Source organism: Ictidomys tridecemlineatus, chromosome 4, assembly GCF_052094955.1.
Source record: "Ictidomys tridecemlineatus isolate mIctTri1 chromosome 4, mIctTri1.hap1, whole genome shotgun sequence".
NCBI lineage: Eukaryota > Metazoa > Chordata > Mammalia > Rodentia > Sciuridae > Ictidomys > Ictidomys tridecemlineatus.
In genome coordinates, this window is record NC_135480.1 from 7,463,413 (window position 1) to 7,476,770 (window position 13,358).

The 13,358-nt window shown below is 53.7% G+C and overlaps 1 protein-coding gene across 1 annotated transcript; it reads right to left on the reverse strand.

The window, feature by feature from the left end:
• Nucleotides 1–975: 975 nt before the first annotated feature.
• Nucleotides 976–7,574, reverse strand: Cdc42ep2 (CDC42 effector protein 2). The gene is made up of 2 exons (XM_078045628.1): nucleotides 7,416–7,574; nucleotides 976–2,474 (listed from the first exon to the last, which is right to left on the reverse strand). Exon 2 carries the CDS (start codon nucleotides 2,138–2,140, stop codon nucleotides 1,499–1,501), a length of 642 nt encoding a protein of 213 aa, XP_077901754.1. The 5' UTR covers nucleotides 2,141–2,474; nucleotides 7,416–7,574; the 3' UTR covers nucleotides 976–1,498.
• Between the last annotated feature and the right edge of the window lie 5,784 nt (nucleotides 7,575–13,358).

Here is a 13,358-nt window from a genome sequence, read left to right on the forward strand (position 1 = left end):
CCTTGCCTCCAGCTGCCCGCATGTCTGTACCAGGTACCCAGCGTACCTTAGCACATCTCCCTCTGCTTGGTCCCCTCACCCCCATCCCCTCCCGTGGCTGCCCGCATCCTCTATTCAGCCAGTCCGAGTGATGACCTTTCTAAAATCTAGATCTGACCACATGTCTCTCCTGCTTCAAATCTTTCAGCAGCTCTGATGCCTCAGCTTCGGACTGGCAAGCAGCGAAAATGTTCCCAGCAGATGCCAGCCCGTTACCCAGCTTCACAGTAGCTCCTCTATCATTCATTTTGGTGCCTTAATGACTTTTGCTTATGCCTGAGCACAAACGCCTTAGCTAAGGTTTAGCTCGCAGTCACACCAGATTGTCCTGCTGGGCCCTGACACCACCTGCCCCAGCTTGGGAGCACTCCTGCCCCTTTGTCGCGCCTGATAGTGTTGTTTGCTTTCTAGCATTTACCAAGCTAGAGATTGTCTCTTATGGGTTTACACGTTTATATCCTCCCCCCACTAGCATGCAAGCTCCAGGAGAGTAGGGATCACATCTGCCTTGGATCCCCAGCACCTGCCGCCCTGCCAGCTAGACTATGGATGTTTAATAAACAGCTGCCGATGGAGTCCTCTGGTCAGCAAGGTCGGATCTCTCCCAGGCCCGTCCCTCTTTCCCACGTTTTTCCTCATTCATCTGAAGCTGGAGAAGCTGTTGGTCCCTTGCACACACTTGTGACTATTCCTTTCCTCTTGGGTCTCCCCTGGCTGACCCCAGCTGCCCAGGCAGGGATTGGACCCAAGCACCTGAATCGAGGTCTGAATATCCACAATAGACACTTGACTTGCTCCTGCTTTGTTCTCACTCTGGCTGGGCTCTGAGTCAGGTGTGATCCTCCTGAGAGTAAGGCCTGCCATCCGGCGTGGGGCCTTCCTCACGTGAGCACACCTTCTGCAGGAAACCCGGGGCAAGGGTACAGGATGCTCAGCCACAGGAAGCAGCACTTTTTATTGCAACCAGAATCCCCGGGGTCAGGTGAGGAAGGGATGGGACAGGACACGAGGCTGGACACATCTGGTCACTGATACCAGGCTACCAGTCCAGGACACAAAGCCAAAGGTGTGGAACAGCCCACCAAGTGCCCAAGTCCTCCAACTGCCTCTTCCCTGCCCTCAGGCAGGGCATCCAGTGGGGCAGAGGGGGAAAGAAAGTGGAAAGGGGGCTCTTTCAGCAGAGCTTTCACCCAAGAGAGAGCAGTTGGCAGTGGTGCCCAAGAAGTTCAGGGCATCTGGGCTGACTTCTGCTTGTGTCCTGGGTGGGTTGTTCTGGGAAACCAACAAGGCATACCGTGCCTGTGGGGAGAGGACAGGAGGAAGGGGGACAAAGGCTCACAAGGAGAATCACCCCCCAGCGACCACAGGTAGGCCAGGGATCCTTGACTTTGGACCAGGGCCATGTCCACACCCGGCCTCCTGGCCTCACCCCAGCCTGGATGCCTGGTCAGCCAATGTCCTATGTGGGGATCTGCACGCCGTCCAGGTCCTGATCCATGATCTGGAGAACATCTTCCAGGATGGAGGGCCCTAGGTCCACGTGCAGGGACAGCAGGGAGCTGCCGTGGGACAGGAAGGGCTCCTCCTCGGCCCCTGACTCTGGGGTCAGCCCGTTGTGGGGCGAGCCAACCTCTGGAGTCCTCCAGATGTCCACATTTCCTGCCTCCTGTGGGGAAGGCTGCACCTCCAGGTGCAGGCGAGGGGGCTTGGGGGGGGCCTGGGCTGTGGGCAGGGTGAGGGCCTGGGGCCCGCCGATGACAGGTAGGGAGATGGCATTCTTGAGCAGAGGCGACGGCTCGATGGGAAGCAATGGCCCCACAGGGAGCTCCCGGCCACACATGGTGGCAGTGCGCATGAACTGGAAGGGAAGGGCGAAGCTGCCATCCTCCTCAACTGCAGTTCCCGGCAGAAGGTGGAACTTGCCCTGCAGGAAGGAGATGTCCCCAAACATGTCCCCGCCACCTCCACTGCCGATATGAATGGTATGACGGAAGTCCCCTAGTGGTGGGCTGATCATGTCCGAGGACAGCAGGTCCCGCAGCTTCTCCTTCTTGCCCTTGCGACTGCCACGCTTCAGATAGATGGGGACCTTTGTGGACATAGTGACCTCACCCAGGCCTGGTTGCCCAGCCCGCGGCTTATGCTGCCTCCTCTCAACACCCTCAACCCCAAACTCAGGGCGCAACGTTCAGGTGCTGGAAACGTGCCAAAGGGCTGAAGACCAGGGTGTGGGATGTAACCAAAACGGACCGAAGGAAATTGCAAAAATGAAGATTAAAGACCAGGGAAGGCAGAGGTTGAGATAAAAGTCACTTTCTCCCAAAGGGTTGAAAATTCTTTTTTGAGAACTGGAGGCAGAAAGATGGGGAATCTGTTGCTAGCAGTGTGCTTTGGTCTCGTTCCTGAGATTCCCAACTGAGTCCAGGGCTGAGGAGCTGAAACACAAAGGGGGCATATAAGTCAGGGACAAGAGGACAAAAGTAACCATTTCATTTCTGGTCCCCCTGCCTCAGTCCGACTTGGCTCCTCTCCTTGGGGGAGCCCTCTGGAAGAAGCAGGTCTTCATAAATCCACTGCATCTTAAAGAGTAGACCCTGGGAGTCTAAGGCAGGAGGATTGCAATTTTGAGGCTAGCCTCAGCATCTTAGTAAGAACTTGCCTCAAAATCTAAAATTCAAAATAAAAAGAACTAGGGATATAACTTAGTGGTAAAGTGCCCCTGGATTTGATCCCCAGTAAACCTCCCCCCACAAAAAAATGGGACAGAACACCAGCACCAAGCCCCTCCCTTTATATGCCTAAAACTGAGGCTTGGAACTTGAGTGATAGGCACAAGTCTTGTACAAAGTCCTACTCTGATCCCAGGCTCTGCCTATCACCTCCACCTGAATTCTCTCTCCCTTTCCTGATCCACTGCACCTCATGACACATTATCCCTCATGACATGTAGGTACCAAGTTGCGTGGTGGTCTCACACATGGTCTCAATACCCAACTCAACTGAGGACAGAGAGCTTGAAAACTGTTCTGCTTAGGCGTGACCTGGGGCAGGATGTACAGTCGGACTGGACCCACAGGACACGGGTCCAGTCACATCCCACCTAGAGGGGAGTTAGGAGTTTTTATGCGCAGGGGCCCCTGAATCTAATACAGTGTAGGCCCTCCCTCCCTGCCCACACCTGAAGGGCAGGTAGAGTGGACAGTTTAGATATTTCTAGTGGGAACTCTTACCTGACATTCTTTTGGGCTTTCTGCAAACACATCTCAATCAATACCACCACCCTACTATCACCCCCCACCTTTGAAAATTAGGGTATTGAGGTGAAGATATAGCTCAGTGGTGGAGTCCTTCGCTGGTATGTGTGAAGCCCTGGATTCAATCCCTAGCACCGTAAAAAAACAAAAACAAACGAACAAACAAAAACCTATTTGGGGAGGATTCCTTCAAGGCATTGAAGAGAGAGAAGAAAATGCAAAAACATGGTATAGGTGGTGCCATTTATTAAAAGCACGACTCCTTCTCCATATAGGCATGTATAAGAACATACATATATGGGTCTGTATAGGATTCTGTCCTCTATAAAGACAGAGAAGAATCTGGAAGAATTTAGATTGTCCCATGGACTACACTGACAGGTAGGGGCAGAGAGGATGTGTGGAGTCATGGATGAGGAAGGAAAGATGTCCTCAGTAAAAGTGATCTGTAGGGCTGGGGATGTGGCTCAAGCGGTAGCGCGCTCGCCTGGCATGCGTGCGGCCCAGGTTCGATCCTCAGCACCACATACCAACAAAGATGTTGTGTCCACCGAGAACTAAAAAATAAATATTAAAAATTCTCTCTCTCTCTCTCTCTCTCTCTCTCTCTCTCTCTCTCTCTCTCTCTCTCTCTCTCTCTCCCCCCTCTCTCACTCTCTCTTTAAAAAAAAAAAAGTGATCTGTAACACTTGGTCCGGTTATTACAATGTGGTGTACGTGTATGGTACACGTTAATGCCAAAGAGTGTTTGGCCAAATGTTGATGGTGGTTGCCTCAAGGTGTACAATCTCAGGTTAACTTCTCTGTCTTATTCAGACTTTTCTAAACTCAACTTGTTTGTGTGTGTGTGTGTGTGTGTGTGTGGGTGTGTGTGTTGCTGGGGATTAAATCGAGGGCCTTGCTGAACATACTAAGTAAGTGTGCTACCACTGACTGAGCTACACCTCAGCCATCAACTTTTTAATTTTTTTTGGGGGGGAGGACTGGAGATTGAACCCAAGAGCACTTAGCCACTTAGCCCTTTTAATTTTTATTTTTTAAATTTTGAGACAGGGTCTGTTTAAATTTCCCAGACTGGCTTTGAACTTGCAATCCTCCTGCCCCAGACTTCCAAGTCGTGGGGATGATAAGCCTGGGCCTGGCCATCAGGCCTGGTCATCAAGTTCTTACTAATAAGCATATTGGGGCTGGGGCTGGGGCTCAGTGGAAGCGCACTTGCCCAGCATGTATGAGGTACTGTGTTCGATTCTCAGCACCGCATAAGAATAAATAAAATAAAAGTCTATCAACAACTAAAAATTTTTTTTTAAAATAATGAGCATATATTATTTATGTAGTCAGGAAAAAAGATATATATATAGATAGATAGATAGATAGATAGTATATATGTATATATATATATATGTAGTATATATATATATATATATGTAGTTGGACACAATACCTTTATTTTTTGTTTACTTATTTTTATATGCTGCTGAGAATCGAACCCATGGCCTCGTACATGCTAGGCGAGCACTCCACCACTGAGCCACAACGCCAGCCCCTAAAGCTATTTTTAATGTGGGAAAAAATAAATACACCATGAAAGAGTGTCATACTGGTTGAACAAAAAAAGGAAATGGAGCAAGTGTGTCCTCTGCTTCCTGGGGGTGATGCATGGAGGGCCTGGTTGGCACAGTACAGACATGCAGGGGCCCAGATGTGCAATCAGCATAAAGAGGCAAAGAAAAAAAATTGTTCAAGATCATCCAGCAGATAAGGTCAGGGCCAGGATTCAAGCCAGATGAGCCTGCCCTCTCCCACTGCTCCCCACCCCATAGGTCAGCCAGGGGTAAGCAAAGGAGGCATCTGCCAGTTCCCCTGCCTCATCCTTCATCCTGGGCAGGAGGAAGCAGGAAGGAGAAAGGAGGATGCAAGAATGGGACCCAGTCCTTCCCCCCAATGTGGGCCTTGGATCAGGAAACCCCACCCCAAGACCGGACACCCCAGGTCAGTCAGGCTGAACCATGGACTCTGGACATCTTGCTCCTCCCAGAGCACCTGCAGCTGCACAGGAAACAAAGGAATGACTCTCCAGTGGTAGCATTCCAGCTAAGCTTGGAAGGAGCTGCCGGGAGGGGAGGGGAGGCGGTGGGCCTCCCAGGGTCTTGGAAAACCATTTATCCTCTGTCTACCACACCAAGCCCAGGGACATGCTGACAAATATCCAATCCACTCCCTTGTCAGGAGAGAGTCCTGGGAGAGCTTTTCCTTCCTTTCCACTGTTGGAGAGTGGGGCTCACCTATGGGATTTGCCCAGAGCCTGGGCCAGGTCCTCCCTCCATCCCTAAATCACACTAGAGCACCAAGCCAGCTTGAATGTTTCCACAGCAAAGTGGGCGTCCCTGACAGCTGTCTCACTCAGAGCCAGATGTACCCACCCAATTCCAGATGTGGAGAGACCAGAGGCTAAGGGGAAGGGTGGGGCCCGCATCAACCACCCAGGGGAGAGCTGGAAATTACAACCAGCAAGCCTCAAGTATTTAGATTTGGCAACCATGAAGCTTCCCATACTAATGTTCCCAGTCACATCACAGTGAGTGTCCTTATTGCCCTGTACAGAAGTGGCAGCTGAATCTCAGCGATGTTAAGAAACTTTCCAAGGCCAACCAAATAGCAAGAGCTGGCACTGATCCATGTGGCTCAAATGGGGTGGGCTGCTACAAGTGGGATGTATCTGGGGAGTGGGAGGGAAATCACCAGGTCCCTTCCATCTAGTCATGCCCTTTGGCTCCCCACTCCCCCCAACTTGCAAGTGTGCAGAGATGAGAATGAGATTTCCTTAGGACAAGGCTGTCCCTGGAAGGCTGGTGGAATGGCGCCAGGCCGCAGTAGGAGGAGCAGATGAGAGCCATCCCAGCTCTCTGGACTTGCCTTGGACCTCCCTCAGAGAAAATGACTTCCTGAAGATGGGGTCTCTCCTGTCCCGAGGAATATCAGACCACTCCCCACTAGGGATATTCAAGAAGGAGGCCCCTGAGCTTCAAACTAGAAGACTGGCTGTAAATCCAGTTCCATCCGGGAGTGGGTGATCTTGGGCAAGATACCCCTCCTCTCTGGGTCTCACCCTCCTCATTCAGAAAATGGGCTGCTGGAGGCCTCACTGCTGTCCCGCCAGTGAGGGCGCAGGGGTCACTGTCAGTCCTGTCAAATGGATATTCAGAAACTATCTGCAATGCCTTCCTCAAGCACTGTGGGTCTCGGGGACACTGCCTTGAACAAGATCAAGAACAAACTGCTCCTGGCCAACCCGGAGTTGAGGAACGCGCCCGGCTCTGCAGCCACTAGGTGGCGCGCGCGCTCCCGCTATCGTCCAGCGTCCTGGAGGAGTCCCAGGGCGCAACCGGGTCTCCAGCGCGCCTCCGGCTCCAGGCAGGAGTCCCCGAGGAGCTGCGCGTTCGAGTATCAGATGAGGATTGTCTGTGGGATCGTTTTCTCTTGGGAGTTACTGGTCGCACATACAGACAATGAATGGGGGAAAGGGGCGATGGGGGACCCTGTCCCTGTCTCCAAGCTCTGGGAGGGGCCTCCCTGGTGCTTCCCGGCCTGGGCGATGTCCGAGTGTCCGCTCGGCGCCGGGCCAGAGCTCCGACAAACAAGCCCCCGCCCCTCCCGCGGGTCGGGTTCCTCTGCCCGGGCTCGAATTCCGGCGCCGACCCCTCCCGGTCCCCAGTCCGAGCGCAGCTCAGCCCAGCCGGGATCCGTTTCAGGTCACTGCAGCCGCCGCTAAAGATAGGAGAACATCTCACCATCGGCTAAAAATACAGCCCGAGCCCCGGCGGGGACACTGGGTGGCAGGAGGACGCTTCTGGGTGCCCGGGGCTAGGACCGAGGTTCGGGCAGATTGGGAGGAGGACTGGAGATTTTCAGGTGGAAGTGCGGCGCCCCACGGGCCGTGCGGGTCACGGGCGGGGCTGCGGGGATCGAGGCGCAGGAGGAAAAGCCCACCGAGCCCGAGAACCTGAGCGGCGGTGAAGCCGGGACCGGGGCGCGAGCGGGGACCCGGAGCCTCTGGGATGGGCCTCTCAGGGGACCCCGCGGAGCCGCGGGAGAGCTGCAGAAGCCCTGGCCCGAACTCACCATCAGGAGCGCTGTCAGCGGACCCGCGGGAGGCGAAAGCTCGGAGCTGGACCGCCAGGCTGTGGGACCCGACCCGGGCTGTGAACTTACTGTACGGACAGTGGCCCTAAAGCCCCGCCCCCGTCCTGCAGATCCAATGACGGTGCCGCCCCAGTAGGACCACGCCCACAGCCCCGCCCCGCCCGGGCACCGCCCAGGGCTCCCCTAGTGCAGAGGCGCTGGGTTGGGGTACAGAGGCCTCGCACTCCCAAGGGCGCGGTCCTGCTTCCGTTGTTGCTGGCCGGCGCTGTCCGATACCGGGGATGGACTCCCTGGTCTCAAGACTGTGCCCTCTGGAGCCAAACCCTTGGTTCTAGAAGGCCCGGGGAAGTGGCTGCTAGAAGACCCAATTCTTCATATTCACTGGGCATCACTGGACCTACTAAGGGCTGTGTCAGGGGAGGCCCTACTAGGCGAATGAATGGGGCATTGGAAGTGTCTACGTTGAAATCTTACAAACTCATGAGCGTTTTGAAGAGCTTATAAGCTCTCCTAGAAGAGCCAGAGGAGAGACAGAAAGAGAGACAGAGAGAAACCGCAGTGTGTGGTCTGGGCACACCTGTATTTGCTGACCAGCTAGGTGACTTCCAGAGAGGAGGTGGGGCTCTGACTCACTCCATGGACTCATACAGTTATTGACCGGCAGGACTTCACAGGGTCTGGAGATAACTGAGGGAAACTCTGTCCTTGTTCCCTTCAGTGATTCAACAGATATATGTTGAGCATCTGCTATGGATTAAGCTCTGGGAATTCAGCACCCCCTGGGTTGGAGCCTACAGCACAGTAAAGGGAAAGTCAAGAAATCCAAGGTCCCAAGCACAAAGTGATATCCTTCCAGGTGGGTCAGTGCTAAGATTCAGGCAGATGAAGAGGGGGATAGTGATCTGGTGAGGAGATCTTCATTGTCCGCGGAGTGTCAGCCCAGAAGGTACAGTGGGTCCAGGAGGGTTGGCTCCAAGCTGTGAATGTGGGAAGGGCCCTTAGTGAGGCGGGTGAGGAGGAAGGACGTTAGTGGTAGGGGGGTCTTGGTAGGCAGAATGCTCACCCTGAGGTGTCCATTTTCTATATCTTTGGAATTTGTGAATGTTTTATTACATCGAAAGAGGAAATTACAGTTGCTAAATCAGTTGGCTTAAGGCTATTAATATTTGAGATAGGGTCTCACTCTGTTATCCAGGTTGGTCTTGAACTTCTGGGCTCAAGTGATCTACCTACTTCAGCCTCCAGGGTAGCTGGGACGACAGGCATGTGTCACCACGGCCAGCTCAGTTGACTTTAAGATAGGCCATCCTGAATTATCTGGGTGGGCCCAGTGTAATAACGGGGACCCTTAAAAATAGAAGAGGAAGGGGAGAGTCAAAGAAAGAGACATTGTTCTAGAAAAAGGGCCAGAGGTTGCCTTGCAGCTGTCTTTGAAGATGGAGGAAGAGGCCAGAAGCCAAGGAATTTGTGTAAGGAAATAGATCCCCTCCGAGAACCCCCAGAAGGAACATGGCCCTGCTGACACTGATCTTAACCCAGTGCAACCTGCGTTGAACTTCTGACCCACAGAGTGTAAGATAATGAATTCATGCTGTTTTAAGCTTCCACGTTTGTGTTAATTTGTTCCAGCAGAAGTGGAAAACGAATACAGGAAGTTTCAGGTTTTAATCTTGAGGCTGCTCAGCTCCTCCCTCAGCTCCCCAGGGAGGATGGGTGAGGGGCGTTCTGCCAGGACTCGCCTGGTGGCTTGGAGGAAACAGGCTGAAAAGTTCAGGAAGAGGGAAGGATGACCCAAGGTCCAGTTGTGGCATAGGTGGGTGCTGTGGTTTGAACGTGTCCTCCCCACAAAAGCATGTTTTGGAAACTTAAAGCATTGTTGGGAGGTGTTTGTGTCATGTGGATTTCACCCCTTTGAGTGGATCAGTGCTCATTATAAAAGGTCTTGGGGCTGCAAGTTCAATCTGTCTCCCTCTCCCTTTCTTATATTTCTTCTTTCCATCATGAGAAGACATAGTTTGAAGGCCCTCACTGTGCTTTTGGACATTCCAGACTCCGGAACCTTGAGCCAAATAAATCTCTATTTATTTATAAACCACCTGGCCTGTGGCATTGTGTTACAGCAGCAGAGTATGGACTAAGAGGCTGTGTGTGTTAAAGGCTGTGTCTTTCCCCCTTTTGGCCACCTGGGTGTTGCCAGGCACTTCTCCCCTCAGACCCACCAATGCCCTTACCTTGCCTTTTGTCCCTGAATCCTGCCTGGTGAGTGATCAGAGCTTGAATGATTATCCCCTTGTAAAAGAGAAACTGAGGTTTGGCAGGAGACTGAGACAGGAGAATCACAAGTTCAAGCCCACCTCAGCAACTTAGCGAGGCCCCAAGCAACTCAGTGAGGTCCTATTTCTACATAAAATGTAAAAGGGGCTGGGGATGTGGCTTAGTGATTAAGCGCCTCTGAGTTCAATCCCCACCACTAAAAATATTTCAAAAAGAGAAACTCTTTTGGGATTACTACAATGATTTGCTTGGCCGGAAAGGGGCAGAACATGAGGGTCCTGAACCCCTTCCCTCAGGCTTCTCAGAATCGTTGTCTCTGCCCTTCCAGTGGATCCTGGGAGGGGAGGAGTGACTCAGTACACTGAGCTCTGAGCCACCAACCAGGCTCTGAGCTAGCTCTGCTGATGACTTGCTCTGAGGTCTCCAGGAAAGAACTTTCCCTTTCTGAGTGTCCTTGCTTGTGAAACAGGGGAAGAGCATCAGGCCACATGTGTCCCACACAGGGGATCACATGTGCTTTATTAATGGGAATACACAGGCCCGCAGGCAGCGAAGTTTTGTGAAACGTTACAATAGCTTTGGCGGGCAGCTGTCCTTGCCGACTGACCAGGCAACTCTAATGATAAAGCCACCTGAGCCTGTAGGGGTCCAGCTGAGCCAAAGCCCCCACCCCTGCACGGTGCCCCCAGAAGTCCTCCATCGGGGCTGGGGCTGGGGATGGTCAGGAGCTGCATTCAGAGCAGGTGTTGACACAGACAATTCCAGGGAAGGAGGATGGAGAAGGCTCCAGCTCTTGGTCAGAGCCACCAATAGTCAGGAACCAACCTAGAGCTCTTTGCAAAGGTTTTGAGGAGGGTGGGTTTGGGGGTCCTGGGGCAGAAGTCCATAGCCACAGAGCCCCTGAGCCTGGCTCAAGGCCCTGCTCTCCTCCTCCAGCCTGGCTACCAGGCCAGGGCGCCAAGCCAGGACTGGAGCTGCCGTCTGCACACCCCTGTGGGACAAGCTTCTGTGTGGCGCTGGTACCCCTTGCTGCTTGGACTACTCCCACCAACACCCGACCCTGGATTCTGCCCTTTGCAAGAAGAGAGCAGGACACTTCCTTTTCCTATTCACAGATGAGGCTGTCCCTTGGCTGGGGACCCCAGAGTCCCTGAGGAGGTTCTGCTGAATGGATGAGATCTTTGTGTATACACCCAGCATCGCTGCAGGGACCTGCAATTAAGCATTTCTAAAATGGGACTCCAGTTACTAAAACCGGCTTTTCCACACAGCTTCTCAGGTATGTGTAGGGACGTGTGTATGTGTGTGTGTGTGTGTGTGTGTGTGTCCTGCATTTCTGACCCAGAAGACACAGAGGCAAGTGCCAACCCAAGCCTGGACCGTGTGTCTGGGTCTGAGGACTCAGTTGGGCCTGGATTGTCCTGCCGGAGGAGCTTCTGGACTCTCTGGTGGCCAAGAGGGCACTTGGGAGGGGCAAGGCAGCCCATGGTAGAGAGACACTGGAATGGCGAATGCAACTTCCTTTTCCTTTGCCTGGAGCCTCCCATACCCTGGGATAGTCCCAGCAGCCCCATAGCCCCTCCCCCACTACCACCCCCCTCCCCCCACACAGAGGGGGCTGATTCAACCCTTCCTTCCTGGCTCCTTTTTCCTGGAACTCGCTAAGGGCCCTTGGGCCAGAATCAGACGTCCCCTCCCCCAAGGGTGGCCAGCATGAAGAGATTAGAGCGGAAGTCCTCTCTCCTCGGGCTCCATCACCTGGGGACCCAGCACCCTGAGGGAGACCTGGCAGCAGAGAGTCTCAAGGGGAGGGTGGAGTCCTCTTGGATGGGTATCTAGGGGAGGTGCTGAGGAGAAACCTCAGGAGAAGCCTCAGGAGATGCCTAGCCCCTTGAGCAGGCCCACAGGTCAGCCAAGAGCTGGAAGGAGCTCCACCTACCTATGGGTGTCGCCAACATCCCAGCTGAGTGCAGCCTGCAGGGCCGTGTCCTGAGCCCCCAGCTCTGCGCTGGGGTTTGCCTTGATTGTTTCTCATTTCCTCCCCCCACAGGATGCCTGCCAATCGCAGCTCTTCCCTCCTGCTCTTCACCCGCTTCAGAGAACTGGACCCAGCAGAGGCTGGGACCGGAGATGGCGGGGCACTCCGCCTTATCCCAGCCCGCTCCCTGGGCCTTGGGCCCCTCTTTGGGAGTTGCGTGGTGGCAGGGCCTTGCCGGAGGAACTTTTCTTTATGCCTGAAGTTTGGCTTCTGGCCCAGTGACATGGGGGTTTCCAGAATGGTGACAGCCCTGTCCTAGCAGGGACAGGCCCAGGCACTTCCTCCCAGAGCCTCTGGGAACGTCAGCCCCACGGCTGTCCCTGGGCGTAGGGAACCGTTGTGGAGTCAGCAGAGGCCGTCTTCAGTGCTTCCCACGCCTTCAGGGACACCATGTCATTAATCTCGAAACCCATCTTCTCCTTGCCTAGGGCTGAGCTGGAGCAGAGAAGACACAGGTGGCCAAGCTGGGCCCAGCCCTCAGAGAACAGCTAACCCCTCAGGAAACAAATAACCAACTCCAAGACAGCAGGAGGTGTGCCTCGGCCAGGGCCTGTGCTAGAGGCAGCTCTGAATCACCCTGGCTCAGGTGGAGAACCCAAGAGAACAGCCATGAGAAGGAGTCAGAAGGGCCTAGAGGAGGAGGTGACAAGTGAGCAGGGTGTTGACAGGTGAAAGGGAGTTTGCTGGGCCGAGAAAGGGAAGGACACTGGAGCTGCCATCTGTGTCCACTGCAGGCAGAGCAGGAAGAGTCCTGGTGAAGGCAAAGGCACTGGGTGATCAGGAGGCAAGAGAGGTCCAGCAGGCCTGTCCTGGGGGTCAGTCCAGGGGGTGGAGGGTGAGCACTGTCTTCCCTGCCCGGCATCTGTCCCTTTATTCCGGCGTCGTCCAAAATACAATCTTGCAGAGTCTCCAGCAATACAGTGCCTACCCCGAGCTCTAAAAGTGGGTTTGAAGCTTGTTCTTGGCCACGCTGGGCCATTCCTAGGCTCAGGGATGGGCATGTAACACCAATGGGCATCAGCCTGGGGACTTGCTGGGAGTCAGGGTTACGAATGCCTAGATGCCAGCCCCCAAAGGCTGCTGGTCATTTTTACCACCCTGAGGGGAGAGCCTGCTGGAGAACAAACAGAGCCAAGCAGAGCCAGAGACTGAATCTCAGTGATGTTGCTCGTAAGCTCCTGGATCCGGTCATGCCTGAAACAGTTTCCATTGCATAAACCAACAAATTCCAGTTCTGCTTAACTCAGTTGGGGTTAGTTTCTGTTACTGGCCACTGAGAGGTAAAATCCTACTACAGAATAACTGAAGGGAGGTGATAGCTCCTGAGAGTTTCTGGCTGCCTCGGGAAGCCTATCGAGGGCCTGTGGCCTGATACGACTAGCAGTTTTTTCATTTGAATTACTTTTTGGATAAGGACACGATTTCGTGTGGTTCAAAATTCAGAAAATTCAAGAGGCAAAATCTTACCTCTGTCACCCACTTCCCCTCTGGAGACAATGGATGTGACCAGTTTCTTGTACCCCTGCTAGAGTTGTTCTTTAAGTTCAACCAAAGCCTCGCCCATCTTTTTGTCACAAATAGCCAATATGTAGACAAGTACAGCCCCAAAG